Here is a 23,138-nt window from a genome sequence, read left to right on the forward strand (position 1 = left end):
CTTCCTCTGACCCTCTCCCCTCTCATGCTCTCTCTCAAATAAATAAATAAAATCTTAAAAAAAAAAAAGCTCCTCAGTTGATCCTAACACACAGCCATGATAGAGACATCTGGACTCAATGGTTTCTAATGGTTCTAGTTCCAGAGTTCTAAGATTCTAAGAGAATGGCTGGAAGAAGGGAGAAAAGGTGGTGGCACGGTGGGCGGGGTGGGGCGGGGGTAGGGGGAGGAAGAGAAGATAGGTCAATGGAAAGGAAAAGTCAAGTGGCAGAGTATTAGATCACTCTTCTAAAGAAGGCAAGCACTAAGGGACAGGTATGTCCTCATAGACATCTAGCCTGTCTCTCCTCATAGGTAGTCCATACACAGCAGGCCTGACACAGGGATCCAGCAGCTGTCCAAGCGGCACAGCTCAGAAATTCACTGGCTTCCAGATGCTCTATGGGGATTCTCATCAGTAATTCTCTTCCCAGGAAGTCACTTTATTCTGTATTTTCCACCCCCCACCACCAACCACATCCAACCCACAGGCTATTTCTTGTCCTTTCCCGGAGAGTAAATCAGAACATTTTAGGTGTTCTTCTCAAATTCTAGGCTTAAAAATCAACCAGCTATTCACACCAATGTAAAAGCAGCACCATATTAATGACTGGCATCTAACGTGTGCCAAATAAGTATTAGTCGTATGAAAGAACAAAGGAAATTGCGATCTCAAATCAGACTGCAGCAGGAAATGCCCCTTGGGGCACTTCTATCTCTCTCATAGGCCCTTAGATATGAGATCAAGCAGCTTTTACACCTGGACAGCTCTGCCCACATGGCCTATATCCTCCTCTTCCTCCCTAGCCTCCTGAAACCTCCCCGTCTTCAGGGGACACTCTAAAAGCACCTGGCTCAGAACCACTGCCATCCAAGGAGCGGGGAGTCCCAGGGCTGAGCAAATGCAGGGGGGAGGTGGGCAGCTCCCCTGCTTCCCGATCTTCATTTTCTGCTTCACTTGACTCTTCGAGGTAGGAGCTGCTCTCGCTGCCTGCGCTGCTATTATAGCTCCGGAAACTGTCATAGCCACCAAAGAGCTCCAAGTCCTCCTCCTCCTCCTCCTCCTCTTCCATAGGTTCTGAAGATGGAGTCTCCTAGAGGAAGGATGACACAAACCAGGCAGAAGGATATCAGGTCTGGCTAGTGTATGAGGAAGAAGGATGCAGGTCTGCTGTCAGCTCACTTTCCAATTCTTGGGTCAACACCTTTGGGCTAAGTGTCAGGCAGAATCAAATACTCCTTTGGCAAACACCAGGATCATCACTCTTGTTTACACAATTCTTAACTACAACTTATCAGAATAGCTTAACAAGACAGAAAATGGTACTGGAATTCACCAAGCTCCTCCTGTGGATTTGTAGATGATGACATTTTAACATGATTCACATAGAATACAATGATGTGAAAATACTCTAAGTTATCTCATGAAGACTTTCTGGGGGAGATGTATATTAGAAAATCATTCTTCCCTCTTCAGCATACGTACACCAAAACAATCTCAATTCGGAAACAATTACAGCCACAGAAAAGTTAATTTGGAATGCAGACTGCCCTAAGGAAGATCTGGGAAACAGATGACACACTAGTTAGAGCATAGTAGTATGTACCATAGCTCTGGACTCTGCTCTGATCCGCTCTGATCCTAACTAGGTGTGGTCTTTGGGCAGGTCACGGAATCCCTCTGGGCCTCAACTTTCTTATCTATGAAACAGGAAAAGTAGTTAGCGCACAGGATGTGAAATGTAAATGAGATATTGTATATCAATCTCCCTGGCACTTAGGAGAAAAGGTCCCAAACCAGGGCTCAACTACCATCTCTAGTGCCGACAAGCTGTATGATCTACAGCAAGTCAATCTCTCTGGCCTCGGTTCCCACATCTGTAAATGAGGATACCACCTCTTTCAGAAGCTTTGAGGGAGAAATAAGGGTTAATGCAAGTATAGCGCTCAAAACAGTAGCAAGTGTTCGATACAGGTTGGCAATTATTACTGGCTAGAAGCCTGGGCTTTCAAACCAGATTTGCCTGGGCTTGAATCCTGGCTCTACCACTTAACTGTGGTTTTGTGCCATGTACTGAACCTTGCCTTCATCAGTACAACGGAGATAATAGCAAGCCTTCTTTAGATGACTAGAATGAAGACTGAGATATGTAAAGCCTAGTTGTTTCCAGCAGTTAGCGACAGCTCTAAAAGCGTGGACTATTATTCTTAGCCTCCATTTCCCTTATAGAATTTTTGAGCTATTTCATTTTATGTTTACAACTACACGCCCAAATGTAGCAGAAAAGACACCGAATTTAAATATAAGGTGACCAGAAGCCAAATGACTCAAGGATGAGTGGGTGACAGGTTATAGGACAGCGGGAAAAGTTTTGGAGCCTGCAAGACTGAGTGCCCATCTCTTTCGCTTTACAGCTGTGTGGCCTTCCTGGGGAGTCACCAACTGTCTGCGAGCCTCGGCTACTTTAACCGTTACAGCGAAACAGTGACACAGGATTGTTGTGAGTATACTGGGCGAGAATGCACGTGAACGATCCAGACACGTAGTTTTACGAAACTTTCCTCTCCCTCACGTCCCACCAGGATGTCACTGGCCCCCTAATCCCCCAAGAAACGACCACGAGAGAGGGAGGACAAAGAAGATTCAGGAGCCCTCAGATCCTGAACCCAGTTCCCTTTCCAGGGAGGCCAGGGAGGCTGTTCCGCCCTGAACTACCCGCCAGACGTCGGGCCCCGGCAGTATGGGCGCAAAAGGCAACGCCAATCGCCTCTGGCCCTGCTCAACCTAACTACCTCAGTTTATCCATCTTTCCACTCTCCACCCTCCAGCCGTCGCTAAAAGACCTAAAGATCGGCCCCACGTGCGAGGTTCTCGGGGTTCCCTTTCCCAGTGACGATAAATCCTCTCCCTCTCACCTCGACGCCCCGAGTCTTCTCCATGAGACCTAACACCGTTTCTTCAACCGTCACCAGGTGCAGGAAGCCATATTGGCCTCGCGGCTCTTCCTCAGCGCAGTCATTGGCCACCTCCCAGAGCCGCGAGCCAATCACACTGCAGGAAGGAGGAAAAGCCGGTTCCGCGCTGGCCCGCGCCCCTGGCCCTAGGGGCGGGGAAGCCGCGGGCGCTTGTGGGACTTGTAGTTCTCCTGTGGGTGCGCGTGGAAGCAGACGTTGCTATAGCGATGTGAAAATCCCTGCGCGCTGGCCCTGCAGCCGCGGGGGCAGAGTTCATTTTTGTACGCTAACCTCCTCCTCTCGCCTCTACCGCATTCTTTATCAAACAATTATTGAGCACATAGGTGCTGTTCCAGGCACCAGGAATGACATCGCATTCTTCCTGATTAGAAGAGTTTTAAGGTGCCCTTGGTCCAGGATGACTCGCAGAGAGACTCATTTCCAATTCAGGCAGAAACTGGAATGCTCTTATGCCCAGCGCCATGAATGTCTCGCATGCTCAAAATCCAGCCACGCTGCGCCTCCATCACCATCGCCTGACTAAAACCTCGAATATGAGGCACTCCGCCTCACTCATTTTGGATGTCCCACAGCCTCCTTAAACACTCAGTTCTAGGTGCTTCGGTGAGATTTACAAAGAGCTCAAATCTGGAGACAGCCAATCACCCTATCAAAGATGAAACAGTAGCTCTTTCCGAGATCGCACACGTTTGCAATTTAAGGTTTAGCTCAGATTCTTTCCCCGTGCTAAGCTCCGCTCTAATTAATTAAGATCTAAATGTAGGGGTGCCTGGCTGGCTCCGTCAAAGGAGCGTGGGACCCGATCTCAGAGTGGTGGCTTCCAGCCTCACTAGGTGTAGAGATTACTAAAAACAAAACAAAAACCTTAAAAAAAAATAGACAAAAGAAAAAAAAAGAATCTAAATGTAGTAAGTGGAGGCTGAATATATTAAAAATATGTCTCAGTTTGCGGTCCACCACATAGACGTCAAAGTCTTTGATTTTTTCTTTCTTCAACACCTTCTACTACAAATCCCATATTCATGCTATCAACCAGCATTGTTGGTTCTACAACCAAAATATAGCCTGTACTCCTCCACCACTACCCGGCAAAGAGAAGCCACCAGCTCACTGCAACAGCCCTCCCAACGGTCCCTGTTTGAGTTTTCACCTTCTTTAATCCATACAGGTGATCTTTTAAATCATAAGCCAGATCATGTTCATCCTCTTGCTAGAAACCTCTACTAGCTTCCCCTTGCACTTTGAGTAAAATTCAAACATTCCACCAGCCCCTGAAAGACCCTTTGCTTTCTCTTCAACCTGCTCCTGTACTACCATCTCCACCTTTCATTGCATCGGTCCACTCACTCCTTGTTCTGGACTGCCAAGCTTGAATTTGCCTTAGGGCCTTTGCACTTGATGTTCTTTGTGTGGGACATTCTTTCTGTTGCTATCCAGGATGGCTTTTCATTTTTCAAATTTCAGCTCAAAGTCACCTCCTTAGGGATCTTATTTAAAGTAGCTTTTCCCTCCCCTCGCTCTGTATCCCTTCACCCATTTCATAGTTCTTTATAATACTTGTTTCTGTCTTAAATTGTCTTGTTCATTTGTTTATTTCTTTATTGTCTATCTCCCACCACTGGATGTAAGTGGCACAAGGGCAGGGACTTAGCCTGTCTTGTTCCCTACTGTATTTCCAGAGCCGAGAACAGATCCTAGCATATACTAGGATCAGTGACTAAAGAGATAGACTTATCTAGATAAGTCTTATTAATAATAGATAATAGATAAGAGATAATAAGACTTGAAGGTTTACAACAGGCTGCTTCTTAAAGGCAGAGCACTGGATTAGGTAGCTTGCTGTTCTGACCCCGGAGAACTGTTTTGTTTTTGCCACTAAAAGTGTTCTTGGCCCCATTCCTTCATGAAGAGACTTCAGCCTTCCCTCTTGGGCCTCACTTTCTTCATCAAATAAACTGGATTCAGTTAATCTCATCCAACTTGAAAAATTCCATGATTTCAAATGAAATATGAACCAAATATTTCAAACCAACCAGGTTCAACATCAAGCATGATAAACAGAGTCTAGGTTTTTACTTTGTACAGTAGAAATAATAGGGTCATATCATTGGGTTGTAAGAACTAGAAATAATAAACAGGCAGTGCCTGCCATACACCGGGCGCAGTCAATGGTGGTTATCATCATCCTGTTAGACACCAGAAGGGCAGCAATGAGAAGGATAAAACAGCTAAGAAGAATCCCCTTTATATGTTGCTTAACCTTTAATTAATTTTCAAAGTACAACCAGAGGGGCACCTGGCTGGCTCAGTTGGTAGAGCCTGCAACTCGATCTTGGGGTCATGAGTTCAAACCCCATGTTGTGCATACAGCTTACTTAAAAAAAAAAAAAAAAGTACAACCCTAAACATTACAGGCAGGGAATATGCTCATAGCAAATCATGCTGTTCAACAAATATTTATTTACTGCGTGCCTGGCACAGTGCTGGACTCTGGGAAGACACAGGTGAATATCTCTGTCCATCCCCATGGAGTTCACTGCCTCCTGCAGGAAGACAGTGAAAACGTAATGTCTGATTGAGCTGAGAAGGTACATGGCAGGGTGCTGTGATGGAGGATAGAGAAGGGAGTGCCTAGAAGGGGTTATGACTTGCCCGATGAGAAGTAGCCAGTTAGGATAGGAAGGTCATTGGGGAAAAGGCCTTCCAGAGACACAGAAGTTAGGGAGGGTGGCAAACAGCTCGTTGGCAGAAGAATGTGATGGGAAACCTTTGAAGGTTTTAAGCGGGGTAGTAAATTGATTTGATTATGCTTTAAAAGACCATTCTCTGGTTGCAGGGTGGAGAATGGATTGGAGATGGATTGAGAGAAGCAGCAGTTAGAAGCCTCTTGTAACGATCCCAATGAAGGATGATGGTGGCTTGGACCAGGGCAGATTCAGAGGGCACACAGAAAAGTAGAATTTTTGAGAAATGTGTTGGAGGCAGTAATTAACTGTACAGAGTGCGGAGAGTGAGGAATCCAGAATGACTCTGGGAGGGCATGTCAAATGGATAGATGCTGGAAGCTTGTTCTCTAATAGTTAAAAACTGTGGCATGAATGAATGAGGTTCTGTGGTTGAATAGAAGGTATTAAGGATTCTACTTAGTCGGAGATGCCTGTGGGGAAGAGGGCAGGAAGGCAGTTGGACTTCATTGGAGAGCTCTGAACTGGAGATCTGTATCCCGCATTCTTTGGCACCCTCCAAGATTGCGTGAGAGTCCCCAGTTTTCACATCTTGAAGCATACATGTATCAACAGTACAAGAAAGTAGAAATTTAAGCTTTCCATCAGTTTTAGAGCATTTCAACAAAAGAGTTTGAAGACTTTGGGAGAGGGAAAGAAGCAGAGTGTGCACCCCAGTAACAGGAACCGTTAGTAAGTTGAAATGACCATTAATTAGGAATTCAGTTGAAACATCTTACTGAACACAGGTTGCTAAGCAACAGTGGCCCCTGGAACCATGTGGTCATTCCTTCTGCCACAGAGCTCTTGGCCCTGGGTCTCACGCTGTAGCACAGGTACTCTTTTCAGTTGGTCGGATTTGTGCCTTTAACCACGGACCTCATATACCCCTCTCTTTCCAGGGCCTCCCTTCCGTGAGTCACCATCTCTCTCTCTCTCTCTCTCTGGGGTCAGTTGATTTCTCTTACTCTGTTGGATCATTCCCAACAGCAACACAAATATGTTCTTGTGTCCTCAACTATACAAATAAATCCCTCAAACCCACCTCCTCTGTCCCCTGCATTCCACCCCCAATATTTTGAAAGTCTTGTCTGCACATACTACCTCCCCTTCTGCTTCTCCATCTGTCCCCACCCTCCCCCCAAACTGTTGTCAAGTTCACGTATAACTTCTCCCATGCACAGCCACACCTCTCTTCTCTCTGCAGCATTTGGCACAACTGATCATTCCAGCCTTCCCGAAATGCTGTCCTTTCTTGGGATCCCTTTGGTCTTCCTCCTCCTCTCTGGCCAGTTATCTCCCCATTGCAGGGCCTGACCCTCAAGTATTTGCATTCTCCAGGACTCTACCCTGGGCCTGCCTTTTCTCGCTTTACTTCTCACCATAAGTGAGTTCGTTTATTTCTAGTATGGTAAATAGCATTTATATGACCCCAATTCACATCTCCAGCCCATGTGTGTGTCATCTGAGCTCCAGACTCCTAGACCCATCTTTATAGATGACAACTGCACATTGCATCATAAACCACACAATAGAACACTTTATTCCCTTATCCCATACCTATTTCTCTTCTAGTTTCCCCCATTTCAGTACATAGCACTACTAAACCACTCAGGGAACTTCTTGATTCCTCCCTCTCCATCCATCCTTTCTATCCGTCTGCAAATCCCATTAATTCTCCTAAACCCACCTCAAATATTTCTCTTTTCTAGCCCTACTGCCCCTTAAGTCCATCATCCCTCCCCTGGATTCCACTGCAGTTGGTCTCCTCTCCTACCTAGCCTATAACTTAGATGGATTAACTCCCCTGCATCACCAGTTTGCAGGCTGGGTGCTCTTTTCTATACCAAATCATCCACTTCTGCCTGGCCTTCCCCCAATTATTTTACAAGACCTTTGGGGGAGGGGGCAGAAAGGACGTCACAGTTCCTGCCCTCATAGAGCTTCTATGCCAATGTGATCTAAAGGTAAAGAGCCCAACGCTTTCCGAGCCCCGGCCTGAGGCCCGCACGGTGTTAACCGCTTTGATGCCGGCCCGCGACCGGTGACTCTGGGCAGGCCTCAGTTCGCCTCGTCTGCAAAATCGGACGGCAAAGGGTAGCTCCGGCCCCTGGCGCTCCGCGGGCAGCAGTGCAGGTCCAGGCGCTGGGGAGAGGCGGTGGTCGCGGGGCAGGGCGGGGCGGGGCCCGTGGCCACGTGGCCGGGGGCGCGCGCCGGTTCCGAGCGCCAACCGCCGGCGGTCCCGCCCGCCTCGCCCCGCGGTCCGCCTCCCGGCGCGCGGCCGACCCGCCCTCCCCGAGGCTGGGAGGCTGCAGCCCCCGCCGGAGCGAGCCCAGCCGGAGCTGGGAGGAGCGCGGCGCGGGCTCGCCTCGACGGCAGGGCCCCGGTTTTGGGGTGGTGGTGGGGGACGGTCCGTGCCGGCCGCGTAGGACCGAGCCGCGGGGACCGAGCGGCCAGCCGGCTTCCGGGAACTATCGAGCTGGGGGCTGGCGGAGCTGGGACACCGCCCCGGGGTTGCGCCCCTGGGGGCGGGGGGCGGCGAGACCCCTCCCCCCTTTGTCTTAAGTACTCGGAGGTGCGGGGCTGCGCCCGGGCCCGAGCAATGAGCACAGTGCCCTCCCCTGAGCGAACCCTTAAAGTGCCCCGGCTTTGATTGCAACCCCGGTGCACGGGGGAGCGGGAAAGGGAGTGATGAGCGGACAAAGCGTAACTGCCATTATTAAGCACCCAGGCTGGCCGGGCGCGGTCACCACCCTTTTTTCTCGAGGTGGCCGCCGAGGCACACGGGACACAAAGCAGGTGCCCTAGGACGGTGGAAGAGGCAGAGCCGGGATGCGAACCTGGGACTTTTGGCTCTTGGCCCAGTGCGCCAGGCTGAGGAAAACGTGTACTCGAACCGGGCTTTGAAAACCGGGAAGGGTTTGGTGAGTGGCAGTAACTGAGCGAGCTCTGCCGTCATCGCCCTGGGGAAGACATTTGATTTTTTTTAAAAATAGGCCACACTTTCCTCCTCCGTAAACATGGCCCGACTTAGGAAAACTAATAACCAATCTGTAAGTAGTGCTTTGCAACGCGGAAAGCACTTTCAGTTACGTTGTCATAGATAATGCCTCACAATGAATTCACCAAGTAAGCTTTTTTTATTAGCCTCCTTGGACGGACGAAGGAATTGTGTCCTCGAGAGGTTTGTTAGGTCAGGGAGCAGTGACCCCTGCATCACTATTGAATAAATCAGAGGTTTTTCAGGATAACTGCCTTGGATGGGCATAAAGCTCAGAAACTCAAACATCCTGTGATCTCATCATCTACTAGTCCAGAATGATACTTTTGCTGGATCTCCTAGCCCTCCCCAACTTCCAGCATCTCTATCCCAGAAACCCAAATGGCCACAGTGGAGCTATAACTATTAATGTTTCTTTCCAGTTTGGGCTGGGCTATGGGGAGTCCTCGAAGCAAAGCCCAAACTGAGAGGGAGTCGGATGGGGAGTTGATTGAATACAGAAAATTTTAACTGTTTTGGGTTTTCTGAGTAATGATTATTTTGAGGGCATTGGTAACAAATAGTAATAATTTTGTCCTTCCTATTGACAGGTCCACCTCCTAGCAAATTGTTTGGAATGAACATGAGAAATGTAAGTAGGGATTTTTAAGTATCAGTTAAAGGAGCCTAAATTGTTTATGAAATGATGGCAGTTAATTTGGTGATACCATTTCTGGATGTATACAGTTAATTGGGAGTTAATTATCACACGCCCATTTTAATGCGTGAAGAGGGGTCTACACAGGTCTGTCACCACAAGCGCTGACAAGTCTCCTGAGAGATGCTATTTTTATTTTTTTTTACTCCCTCTGGGCCTGTGAAAGGGAAGATGGGCTGTGTGTTTCCTAAGGTCTGTGATGTGTGGCAGGTGTTTTCTGGCATAAGTGTTTTCATTTATCCTGTAACCACCTTTATCCTCACAACAAACTTAAAAGGCAGGAGGCATTCTTATCTTTTTAAGAACTGAGGCTTAAGCTTAAGAAGGCTAAGTAAACCAGTCCTCCTGGTGCCAAAACAACTTTTCACTAAACCACACCTTTCATGTCATTGACCCAGGTTCAGGGTCAACAGATACTTAATGAACGTCTACTTACCCCAGGTGCTTTCGAGTATTTTATTGCATCCTCATGACAACTGACCATGCCTTTTGCTCGTTTCAGCTGATCACCTTAAAATCAATTAGCAAGTCTTCTAAAAAAAATAGCCCACTCCCTCTGGTAGGACAGGAGATAAGCATTTGTAAATCCATGGAAATGTTTATCGGCCCTCTTTCTAAATATGACGGGTGCTGGGGGGCTGGCAACAGCAGCTGTTCCCGTGGTCCTATCCTGAAGTCTCCAAAAGAGTGGTGTGAAGCAAAAATGTGGGACTTACATGGCAAATGGAACTGGAGGAGCGTTTTCTTCTACTGATGACAATTAAGTCTGAAAATGCCATTGGTTTCCTGTGATAGATTAACACATAGGGATTAATATGGGACTCACCATTGATCTGATCCTTGGATCAAGTAGGTGTTACTTACAAAAAAGCATCAGGCAGAAATTCTGACATGGCTATAAGCCAGGCTGTGGGAAGGGGCTGGATAGGTGGGCAGGGAGGGTTCCGAGTTTGAAGGGCCTAGGATGTTATTCTAAGACATTTGTGTGTTAATCTGTGGGCAGTGGGAGCCACGACAGTGTTTGAAAGGGCAGTGACATGATAGGTATGTGCTGTAGGTGGAAGTCTGCGGCCCAGTTGAGGAGGGATTGGAGCAGGTGGAATGGAAGCAGGGAGGCCAGGAAAAGAACTGTTGCAGTTAGTTAATTGGAATGACTGTGGAAGTGTCCAGTAACTGATAAAAATGCTAACCGCTGTCATCCACCGAGCTCTTCCTGTGTGGCCAGATTCTCTGCGAGGGGCTTGTACACATTATCTTATGTACCCTTTGAACTAAATATTTTTATCCCCATTTTACAGGGTAGGAGGCTATGAAGATGGCTTGTACGAAGTCACACAGTGACTAAGTGGTAGAGCCAGAGTTCAAATCCACATCCATCTGATCTAAAGCCTTAGGGCTGCAAATCTAAGTCTGCGTTGCAAACTTAAACACCTGTGACTAGGTCTAGGCGGACTATCTGGATCTTTGTACAGCAGAACTTGCCATATAAAGTACCAGCCTAGTTGATCTGTATCTGAAACATATCCCAAATCTGCCCTCTTACCTCCTTGGCCTGCCACCCCAGATGAGTCAGCGTCAGTTTCTGCCCGCGGTCCTAGTAGATGTCTATTTTCCCAGTGGCCTCACTTGCCAACCTAAAACCTATTTTACACATAGTAGCCTGACTGATCTCTTTAAAATCTGTATTAGGGTGGGCACCTGGGTGGCTCAGTCAGTTAAGCATCTCTTTTTTGATAGATCACAAGTAGGCAGAGCAGCAGGCAGAGAGAGAAGGGGAAGCAGGCTCCCCACTGAGCAGAGAGCCCGATGTGGGGCTTGATCCCAGGACCCTGAGACCATGACCTGAGCCGAAGGCAGACGCTTAACCCACTGAGCCACCAGGTGCCCCAAGCGTCTGGCTCTTGATTTAGGCTCAGGTCATGATCCCCGGTCCTGGGATCCAGCCTGACATCTGGCTCTATGCTCAGTGTAGAGTCTGCTCAAGATTCTCTCTCCCTCTCTCTCTCTGCCCCTCCCCCGCACTTGTCTGTACACTCTCTCTCTTTCAAATAAATAAAATCTTTCAAAAATATATATATTGGAATATATATTTTAATCTTTAATTTAGTTAATCTTATTTAAATTTTTATAATATGTATATATTAGTCAAGGGTACCTGGCTGGCTCAATCAGTAGAAAACACAACTTTATTTTTTTAAAGATTTTATTTATTTATTTGACAGAGAGAGAGATCACAGAGAGGCAGGCAGAGAGAGAGGGGGAAGCAGGCTTCCCGAAGAGCAGAGAGCCTGATTCGGGGCTCAATCCCAGGATCCTGAGATCATGACCTGAGCCAAAGGCAGATGCTTAACCACCTGAGCCACCCAGGTATCCCTAAGATTTTATTTTATTTTTTTTATTTTATTTTTTTTATTTATTTTTATTATTTTTTTTTAATTTATTTGACAGACCACAAGTAGGCAGAGAGGCAGGCAGAGAGAGAGAGGAGGAAGCAGGCTCCCCACTGAGCAGAGAGCCCGATGCGGGGCTCGATCCCAGGACCCTGGGATCATGACCTGAGCCGAAGGCAGAGGCTTTAACCCACTGAGCCACCCAGGCGCCCCCCTAAGATTTTATTTCTAAGTAATCTCTACACCCAACATGGGGCTCGAACTCACAACCTTGAGACCACGAGTCACATGCTCCACTAACTGAACTAGCCAGGCCCCCGTGTGCTCTCTAATTTTTCTCTTGAGCTGCGTGTGTGTTTTTGTGCCAATTCCATGCTACTACAAGTACAACAGCTTCGGATCTTATCTTGAAACCTGGGACTGTGATACCTCCTGTTTGCTCTTCTTCCTCCAGATTGCTGGGCTACTCAGGGTCTTTTGTGGTTCCATACACGTTTTAGCATTATTTGTTCTAATTTTGAGAAAAACAACATCCACCTTTTTTTTTTTTTTAAGATTTTATTCATTCATTTGAAAGAGACAGAGAAAACACAAGCAGGGGGAGAGGCAGAAGGAGAGGGATTCAGGGCTCGATCCTAGGACCTAGGATCATGACCTGAGCCAAAAGCAGACACTCAATCACCTGAAACACCCAGGTCCCCCAACCGCCACCCTCTTAATTTTAAGCAGGTCCCTTATCTTGCCCCCCTCTGCTTCCCGGCACTTTGGACATGGCATGGCATTTTGAGTCTCTTGATAAAACTCATGGAATGAAAGACTCTAGTCATGATATAAATACAACTATATTATTATTATTATTATTTTTAAAGATTTTATTTATTTATTTGACAGATAGAGATCACAAGTAGGCAGAGAGGCAGGCAGAGAGAGAGAGAGGAGGAAGCAGGCTCTCCACTGAGCGGAGAGCCCGATTCGGGGCTCGATCCCAGGACCCTGAGATCATGACCTGAGCCGAAGGCAGAGGCTTTAACCCACTGAGCCACCCAGGCATCCAAAATACAACTATATTATTAACAAAAAGCTAGGTTCTGTTCTCTGCCACTCACAATTCCATCTGCAAATCCTGAAGCAGAAGTACTTCTCACCACTAAATATAACCCCATATGTCCGCTTTTCTGCATTCCCACCACTCCCATCCTTCTCCAGCTACTGACTGGCTCTCTCCGTGACACCACGACCGCCTCCAAGCTGGTCCCCTAAATCAAAGGCCTCAGGCCTTCTCTCCTGACTGCACACTGGTATCTGCGGAAGCAAAGAATGAGGTGTGTTATTAGGGCAGAAATGTTTATTTATGATGTCGCCGGAAAATGTGCTAGCTGGCCCTAGTGTGTGCGTGTGCTAGGTGGCTAGAACAGAATCCCACAGATGGTGCAGCTTAAACAGCCGAGAGTTATTTTCTCGCAGTTCCGGGGGGTCAGAAGCCTAAGATTCAAGTGACGGCCGCTTTTCCTTTCTCTGAGGCCTCACTCGTGGGCTTGCAGATGCCGCCTTCTTGTGGTGTCCTCATGTGGTCATTTCTTTTTCTTTTCTTTTTTTTTTTTTTAAGATTTTATTTATTTATTGGACAGACAGAGATCACAAGTAGGCAGAGAGGCAGGCAGAGAGAGAGAGAGGAGGAAGCAGGCTCCCCGCCGAGCAGAGAGCCAGATGTGGGGCTCCATCCCAGGACCCTGGGATCATGACCTGAGCCGAAGACAGAGGCTTTAACCCACTGAGCCACCCAGGTGCCCCTCATGTGGTCATTTCCCCAAATGTGTGCACACATTTGTGTCCTCATCTCTTCTTACAAGGACACCAGTCAAACTGGGTGAGGGCCCACCTGCGGGACCTGGTTTTACCTTGACTACATCTTTACAGGCCCTGTCCCTAAATACAGTCAGAGTCTGACATACTGGGGTTAGAATCTGAACATAGGAATTGAAAGGGGGCAGGACGCAATTCAGCCGGTTCCACAAATGACATCTGTCTGATACTGCATAAATCTTCTGGCTTGAGGCCATTTTGATGCCTGCTTTCACTCTGTCTCGCTGTCAAATAAATAAATAAAATCTTGAACAATGTTTTTTTTTTTTTAAATTTATTTATTTGTCAGAGAGAGAGCACACACAAGTAGGCAGAGTGTCTGGCAGAGGCAGTGAGAGAAGTGGGCTCCCCGCCGAGCAAGGAGTCCGATGCGGGACTCGATCCCAGGACCCTGGGATCATGACCTGAGCCGAAGGCAGAGGCTTAACCAACTGAGCCACCCAGGCGTCCCATTGAACAATGTTTTTTTTGGAAAAGTATTGTGCCTAGATGAATGTGAAACAGGAAATGGGTCCTGCTTCCAAGGTTTGAGAAGGTGTGTGGTGTCCGCCATTAAGTTCTTAGGACATAAATACTTACTGAATTTGTTTGTTTGTTTGTACTTAATGAACAGAACTAGTAGGTATTTCTATAGGCTTAGGAGGTCATGAAACGATTATGGAAACACTAGATGCCCCAAGATTGTGAAAATTCGGGAACCTCCTTTACTCCAAATGGGTCAGTGGATCCCAGATTTCAGAAACACCAGGGAAGATTTTTTTTTTCTAAGATTTTATTTACTTATTTGACAGAGAGACACAGTGAGAGAGGGAACACAAGCAGGGGAAGTGGGAGAGGGAGAAGCAGGCCCCCCGCCAAGCAGGGAGCCCGACATGGGACTCGATCCCAGGACCCTAGGATCATGACCTGAGCTGAAGGCAGACGCTTAATGACGACGCTTAATGACTAAGCCACCCAGGCACCCCACCAGGGAAGATTTTAATTAAACAGATTTCTCCAGGTCCCACCCTGGACCTATTGAAAAAATATTTGGGACTTGAGCCTTGGGTCAGTTTTGGGATCCACTGGTCTAAGCTAACCCCTTCATGAAGGCCTAGGAAGGGAAATGTTTTGCCAGAGGTCACACAGCAAGTTAGCGGCTGAGCTACACCTAGAATTGAGATTCTAATGGAACCATCAGATTTTCTTTCTCTTCTTGAACATTTCTCATATCCATACCTGCAAATGTCAGGGCCATCTGCTGCTTAAAGACACACACGACCCTGACCTCAATGACAGATGGAAATTACATGGAGAGACTCCATGTTAAATACATCAGTTGCATATTTAAAAAGATTATTTATTTATTTATTTGAGAGAGAGAGAGCATGGGGAGGGGCAGAGGGAGAGGGACAAGCAGACTCTGGGCTGAGCAGGGATGTGGGGCTCCATCCCACGACCCTGAGATCATGACCTGAGCAGAAATCAAGAGTCGGATGCTTCACTGAGCACCCCCAGGCCCCCCACATCAGTCACATTTAAAAAATTTATCATGTAAGATCTATATGAGGAAAACCATGAAACTCTGATGAAAGATCTTAAAGAGGAATTAAGTAAATGGAGAGATAGTTCATGTTTTTGGATAGGAAAACTCAATATTGCCAAGATGTCCATTCTTTCCAACTTGGTCTATAGATTCAGTTCCATCCCAGTCAAAATCCCATAAGCTCTTCTGTGGATGTTGACAGGTTCTACAGTTTGTAATGTAGAGGCAAAAAGAATAGTCAATTCAGTATTGAAGAGTGAAGTCAGAGTGATGTAGGCAGGCCAGGTCTGAGAATCTGGAGGGGGTCCTGTAGGACCAGCCAGGACAGTCTCAGGATGCATTGAGGAGACATCAAATGCGGACAGCAGCACGGGTAAGAGGAGAGTTTATTGAAAGCATAGAGACAGTGCAGGTACAGACAGAATGTCTGGGAAACTCAGAAAAGAAAGGAGAAAGAGTCTCATCTTTGCTCAAATTTTTGCTCTGCAAAGGGATTTTTACTGAGGATTATAGTCTGGTGTATGTGTCCCCTTAGACAACCAGGAACTGGTTAGATGAGTCCCGGGTGCTATTCCTTGGAGCTGGGGAATCTTGGTGTCGATGCCTTGCACCAGCTATCTGGAATGTGCATGTGATGGCTTGTCTGGTCCTTCTCACCCGGTCCTTCCTTAGATGTCATCTATTCTAGAGAAATTGTCAACTCCTTGTCCCTTATAAGGAGGACATGCACTATTTGCATTCTGAGGTTTGTGTAAAAGTAGGGGTGTAGGTCCTAGCAAGAATAGCAGCAGGATGGGTGCCTGGGTGGCTCAGTGGGTTAAAGCCTCTGCCTTCGGCTCAGGTTATGATCTCAGGGTCCTGGAATCGAGCCCCGCATTGGGCTCTCTGCTCGGCAGGGAGCCTGCTTCCTCCTCTCTCACTGCCTGCCTCTCAGCCTACATATGATCTCTGTCTGTCAAATAAATTAATAAATAAAATCTTAAAAAGAATTAGGAGAAAGTAATTAAAAAAAAAGAATAGAAGCAGGAAAAGGAGGAAAAAGCTGATTTCTCTGCAGTCTTTCAGTTTCTCTATCTCAAGAGGACTGACATTACCCAACTTCCAAGACTTCCTATAAGGCTATGGTAATCAAGCCAGTGGTATTGGTGAAGAATAGAGAAACGGGTCAGTGGAGCAGAATAGGGAGCCCAGAAATAGAGCTGCATAAAAACAGCCAACTCCTTGATCAAGTAGAAGAGGCAATACGGTGGAGCCAGGAGTCTTTTTAACAAACGGTGCTGGAACAACTGGACATCCGTATGCAAAAAAATGAATCCAGACAGAGACCGATCACCCTTGACAAAATTTAACTTAAAATGGATCATAGATCTACAAGTAAAATGCAAAACTGTGAAACCCCTAGGAGGTAACATAGGGGAAAATCTGAATGAATGATCATCTCCATGAGGAGATGGTGATGACTTTTTTTTTTTTTAAGATTTTATTTATTTATTTGACAGAGATCACAAGTAGGCAGAGAGGCAGGCAGAGAGAGAGGAAGGGGAGCAGCCTCCCTGCTGAGCAGAGAGCCCGACTCAGGGCTCGATCCCAGGACCCTGGGATCATGACTTGAGCTGAAGGCAGAGGCTTAACCCACTGAACCACCCAGGCGCCCCAAACTTTTTAGGTACAACAAAGGCATGATCCATGTAAGAAATAACCAATAAACTAGACTTCATTAGAATTAAAAAGTTTTGCCCTGCAAAGGACATTGTCAAGAGAATGAAAAGCCAGACTGGGTGAAAATATTTGCAAAAGACATATCTGGTAAAGGATTATTATCCACAATATACAAAGAACTCTCAAAATGCAATGATAAGGGGCACCTGGGTGCCTCAGTCGTTAAGTATCTCCCTTTGGCTCGGGTCATGGTCCCGGGGTCCTGGATCGAGCCCCGTATCGGGCTCCCCGCCTGCTTGGTGGGGAGCCTGCTTATCCCTTTCCAACTCTCTCTGCTTGTGTTCCTTTTCTCGCTGTAATAAATAAAATCTTTAAAGAAAAGTGTAATGAGAAGAGAACAACCTGATTAAAAAATGGGGCAAAGATTTTAACAGACACAGAACAGAAGGCAAGTAAGCACATGAAAAAATGCCCTACACCAAGTAACCCCAGTGAAATGAAAACTAAAACAACAATGAGATGCCTCTTTACACATATTGGAACCCCCAAAATCTAGAACACTGACAACATCAAATGCTCTCAAGGATATGGAGCATCAGGAACTCTCATTCATTGCTGGTGGGAATGCAAAATGGCACAGCTGCTTTGGAAGACCGATTGGTGATTTCTCACAAAACTAACCATAATCTAACCATACCATCCAGCTTCTTGATGTTTACTCCAAGGAGCTGAAGACTTATGTCCACAAGAAAACCCGCATACGGGTGTCCATAGCAGTTGCCAAAACTTGGAAGCAACCGAGTTCTTCAGGAGGTGAATGGATAAATAAACTGGTCCGTCCAGATAATGGGGAATTTTTCACCGCTAAAAAGAAATGAGCTATCAGGGGGCGCCTGGGTGGCTCAGTGGGTTAAGCCTCTGCCTTCGGCTCAGGTCATGATCTCAGGGTCCTGGGATCGAGTCCCGCATCGGGCTCTCTGCTCAGCAGGGGGCCTGCTTCCCTCTCTCTCTCTCTCTCTCTGCCTGCCTCTCTGTCTACTTGTGATCTCTCTCTGTCAAATAAATAAATAAAATCTTAAAAAAAAATAAAAAGAAATGAGCTATCAAGCCATGAGAAGACACGGAGGAACCTTAAATGCATATAACTACGTGAAAGAAGCCAATCTGAAAAGACTACATGCTATATGATTCCGCTTGTTTGACATCTGGAACAGGCAAAACCATGGAGATAATAAAAAAGATGAGTGGTTGCCATGAGTTGGGGGAGGGAGAGATGAAGAGGACACAGAAGATTTTTGGGGTAGAAGATATTCTATGTGATGCCATCCTGGTGGATATATATCTTACATTTGTCTAAACCCCTAGAATGGGCAACACCCAGGGTGAACCCTCATGTCAGCTGTGGACTTTGATGATAATGATGGATCAGTATAGGTTCACAATGTAACAAGTGTCCTTCTCTGGTGGGGATGTTGATGGGGGGAGGCAATGGATGTGTGGGGGCAAGGGATGTAGAGGAAATCTCTGTACTTTCCACTCAATGTATCTTTGAACCTAAAACCACTCTAAAAATCAGAAGTCTATTAAAAAGATTGTAGATACTTTTGTGCCTAATAGATGTGACTACTGGGAGTTCATGCTATTCTTGTGTGAGCTGTACTACCCTCAAAGCTTATCACAACACTGGCACATGACCTGTCTGATGTGGGGGAAAAAATCTGTCTAGAAGTCAATAAACAAGTTTATGAATCCCCATTAGTAGCAGAGTCCATTTAGTGAAGCAAAAATAGGATTGTGGGAATTATATAATGCTAAGTACTCAAAACTATTTTAATGAGTCATTACCAGGGACCTATTGAAAGACACAGGGAACCATATAAGGGAAATATAAAATGTTCCTGGGGCACCTGGCTGTCTCATTTGGTAGAGCCTGCAGCTCTTGATCTCAGGTTTGTGAGTTCGAGCCCCATGTTGGATGTAGAGCTTACTTAAAATAATATTAATAATAAATCAGTGAGATCATACAATTGTCTTTCTCTAATTGACTTATTTAACTTAGCATAATACCCTCTAGTTCCATCCACATCGTTGCAAATGGCAAGATTTTAGTTTTTTGATGGCTGCATAGTATTCCATTGTATGTATGTGTGTGTGTGTGTATACACACACACACACACACACACACACACACACACACACACACACCACATATTCTTTATCTGTTCATCTGTTGATGGACATCTAGGCTCTTTCCATAGTTTGGCTATTGTGGACATTGTTGCTATAGACATTGGGGTACAGGTGCCCCTTCGGATCACTACATTTGTATCTTTGGGGTAAATACCCAGTAGTGCAATTGCTGGGTCGTAGGGTAGCTCTATTTTCAACTTTTTGAGGAACCTCCATACTGCTTTCCAGAATGGTTGCACCAGCTTACATTCCCATCAACACTGTAGGAGGGTTCCCCTTTCTTTGCATCCTCATTAACACCTTTTGTTTCCTGACTTGTTAATTTCAGCCATTTTGACTGGTGTGAGGTGGTATCTCACTGTGGTTTCGATTTGTACTTCCCTGATGCCTAGTGATGTTAAGCACTTTTTCATTTGTCTGTTGGCCATTTGGTTGACTTTGCCAAAATGTCTGTTCATGTCTTCTGCCTATTTCTTGATTGGATTATTTGTTCCTTGGGTGTTGAGTTTGATATGTTCTTTATAGATTTTGGATACTAGCCCTTTATCTGATAAGTCATTTGCAAATATATTCTCCCATTCTGTCAGTTGTCTTTTTGGTTTTGTTGACTGTCTCCCTTTTTTGTGCAAAAGCTTTTTATTTTGATGAAATCTCAATAGCTCATCTTTTTAATGTTGAAGTTATAGTTTTTTATTTGCAGGGTCCATGAAGTTGTATTTAAAAATTATTATGGATCAATAAGTTATTTCGACCACTATTAGCATACTATTGATGAAAACAAATGGGTTATATTATAAATTTTGTTAACTACTTAGACAGAAAAATCACATTTTTTATTTTAGATGCATCTTTTTTCAATAGTTCATTTTTGCCCTTGCTTCCTTTGCCTTTGGCGATGTTTCTAGGAGGAAGTTGCTGTGGCTAAGGTCAAAGAGGTTGCTGCCTGTGTTCTCCTCAAGGATTTGGATGGATTCCTTTCTCACATTTAGTTCTTTCATCCATTTCGAGTGTATTTTTGTGTGTGGTGTAAGGAAATGGTCCAGTTTCATGTGGCTGGATGTGGCTGTCCGATTTTCCCAACACCATTTGTTGAAGAGACTGTCTTTTTTCTTTTGGACATTCTTTCCTGCTTTGTCAAACATTAGTTGACCATAGAATTGAGGGTCCAGGGACGCCTGGGTGGCTCAGTGTGTTAAAGCCTCTGCCTTTGGCTCGGGTTGTGATCACGGGGTCCTGGGATCAAGCCCCATGTTGGGTTCTCTGCTCAGCGGGAAGCCTGCTTCTCTTCCTCTCTCTGCCTGCCTCTCTGCCTACTTGTGATCTCCGGCTGTCAAATAAATAAATAAAATCTTAAAAAAAAAAAAAAAGAGTTGAGGGTCCGTTTCTGGGTTCTCTATTCTGTTCCATTGATCTATGTGTTTTTGTGTCAGTACCATGCTGTCTTGGTGATCACAGCTTTGTAACAGAGCTTGAAGTCTGGCATTGTGATGCCACCAGCTTTGCTTTTCTTTTTCAACATTCCTCTGGGTATTCGTTTTTTTTTCTGGTTCCATACAAATTTTAGGGTTATTTGTTCCATTTCTTTGAAAGAAGTTGATGGTATTTTGATAGGGTTTGCTTTAAATGTTTAGATTGCTCTAGGTAGCACAGACATTTTCACAATTGGTTCTTCTAATCCATGAGCATGGAATGTTTTTCCATTTCTTTGTGTCTTCCTTAATTTCTTTCATGAGTATTCTATAGTTTTCTGAGTATAGATTCTTTGCCTCTTTGGCTAGATTTATTCCTAGGTGTCTTATGGTTTTTGGTGCAATTATAAATGGGATTGACTCCTTAACTTTTCTTTCTTCTGTCTTCTTGTTGGTGTATAGAAATGCAACTGATTGGTGCACCTGGGTGGCTCAGTGGGTTAAGCCTCTGCCTTTGGCTCAGGTCATGATCTCAGGGTCCTGGGATCCTTTGCTCAGGGTCCCTTGCTCAGCAGGGTGCTTGCTTCCCTCCCACCCACCACCTGCTTCTTTGCCTACTTGTGATCTCTCTCTCTGTCAAATAAATAAAATCTTAAAAAAAAAAAAAAGAAATGCAACTGATTTCTGTGCATTGATTTTATATCTTGACACTTTACTGAATTCCTGTATGAGTTCTAGCAGTTTTGGGATGGAGTCTTCTGGGTTTTCCACATAAAGTATCATATCATCTGCCAGCTTACTTTTTAAAACAGTTTAAAAAAAGAACAATCATATGTTATATTTACCCACATACTTGCCATTTTCAGTGTACTTTTTTTCTTCCTATAGGTTTGAATTTTCATCTCTCCCTCCAGGCTGAAGAACTTCTTTTAGCATTTCTTGGAGTAAGTGTCTGCTGCTGGCTACAAATTATTCTAGACTTTGCTTATCTGAAAATGTTTATTTTATTAAGAATTTTTATATAATTGTGGTAAAATACCCATAAGATTGACCATTTTATTTATGTTTTATTTTCTTATTTTTTATTTTTATTTTTTCATGATTTACCATCTTAAAGTGTACAGTGACATTAAGTACGTTCACATTTTTTGTATGACCATTACCACCATCCATCTCCAGAAATTTTTCATCTTCCCAAACTGAAACTCTGTCCTCATTAAACATGAACTCCCAATAGAATAGAGCTCTTAGAAAAATACCCCTTGCATATATGGTCAAATGATTTTCTTTCTTTTCTTTTAAAAAAAATATTTTATTTATTTGTCAGAGAGAGAGCACAAGCAGAGTGAGAAGCAGGCTCCTTGCTGAGCAAGGAGCCCCATGTGGGACTCAATCCCAGGACCCTGGGATCATGACCTGAACCAAAGACAGACGCTTAAGGAGTTGAGCCACCCAGGTGTCCCTGGTCAAATAATTTTCAACAAGGGTAACAAGATCATTTAATGGGGAAAGGAGTCTTTTCAACAAGTGTCCTGGGAAAACTGGATTATCCACATGTGAAAGAATTACCTTATACAAAATTTAACACAAAATGGATTAAAGATTTAGGAGACCCAAGAGATAGAACTATAAAGACCTAAGAACTAAAACTTCAAAGCGCTTAGGGCCACCTGGGTGGCTCAGTCAGTTGAGCATCTACTCTTGGTTTTGGCTCAGGTCATGATCTCAGGGTCATGAGATCAAGCCCAAGTTGGGCTCCCCACTCAGCGCAGACAGAGTCTACTTAGGACTGTCTCTCCCTCTCACTATGCCCCTCCCCACCCATGCGCGGTCTTGCTCTCAAATAAATAAATAAATAAATAGGTTTTGTTTTTTGTTTTTTTGTTTTTTTTTTAAAAAGCTAAGATAGTCTTAAAAGAAATCTTCATGACGTTGCTTTTGGCAGTGACTTCTTGGCTAGGACACTAAAAGCACAGGAAAACAAAAGTTAAAATTTATCAACTGGACTACATCAAAACTAAGAATTTCTGTTTATCAAGGGACAGGATCAACAATGAAAAGACAGACTACATGGGAGCCTGGGTGGCTCAGTCAGTAGAGCATTGTACTCTTGACCTGGGGTCATGAGTTTGAAACCCATGTTGGGGATAGAGTTGTTTTTTTTTTTTTAAAGATTTTATTTATTTATTTGAGCGACAGAGATCACAAGCAGGCAGAGAGGCAGGCAGTGAGAGAGGAAGGGAGGCAGGCTCCCTGCTGAGCAGAGAGCTCCATGCAGGGCTCGAACCCAGGACCCTGGAATCATGACCCGAGCCGAAGGCAGAGGCTTTTAACACACTGAGCCACCCAGGCGCCCTGGGGATTAAAGTTTATTAAAAAAAAAAAAAAAAAAAAAGGCAACCTGTGGAATGGGAGAAAATATCTTCAAGTCATATATCTGATAAGGGTTAACAACCAGAATATATAAAGAACTCCAACAACTTAAATAAAACAAAACTCCAAATAACCCAATTAAAAAATGGGCAAAGTATTTGAATAGAACTTCACTGAAGAAGATACACAGATGGCCGAGAAACACACGAAGAGATGCTCAGCGCAGCCCGTCCTCACTCAGGGAAATGCAAATCAGAACCACCCCAGGAAATAACAAGTGTTGGCAAGGATGTG

The 23,138-nt window shown here is 45.1% G+C and overlaps 1 protein-coding gene, 1 long non-coding RNA gene and 1 other non-coding gene across 3 annotated transcripts in view; 2 read left to right on the top strand and 1 right to left on the bottom strand.

Annotated features, from left to right (window-relative positions):
• Positions 1–3,082, bottom strand: part of L3MBTL2 (L3MBTL histone methyl-lysine binding protein 2) — a 19,043-nt gene extending 15,961 nt beyond the window's left edge. The window contains exons 1-2 of the mRNA XM_032882916.1: positions 2,955–3,082; positions 889–1,132 (exon numbers count right to left, since the gene is read on the bottom strand). Coding sequence (XP_032738807.1) covers positions 889–1,132; positions 2,955–2,978 — 268 coding nt within the window. The 5' untranslated portion in view covers positions 2,979–3,082. The remainder of the gene's footprint in view (positions 1–888; positions 1,133–2,954) is intronic.
• Positions 3,083–6,526: 3,444 nt separating this feature from the next.
• Positions 6,527–21,397, top strand: LOC116882479. Its single transcript, XR_004385650.1, has 3 exons — positions 6,527–6,573; positions 9,329–9,369; positions 21,360–21,397. It is a non-coding gene; the product is annotated as an uncharacterized LOC116882479 (long non-coding RNA).
• On the top strand, positions 18,471–18,577 carry LOC116882537. Its single transcript, XR_004385660.1, has one exon. It is a non-coding gene; the product is annotated as a small nucleolar RNA U13 (small nucleolar RNA).
• Positions 21,398–23,138: the final 1,741 nt, after the last annotated feature.

The sequence above is a fragment of the Lontra canadensis genome, unplaced genomic scaffold (genome assembly GCF_010015895.1).
Source record: "Lontra canadensis isolate GAN:19392208 unplaced genomic scaffold, GSC_riverotter_1.0 scaffold84, whole genome shotgun sequence".
In the NCBI taxonomy this organism is placed as follows: domain Eukaryota; kingdom Metazoa; phylum Chordata; class Mammalia; order Carnivora; family Mustelidae; genus Lontra; species Lontra canadensis.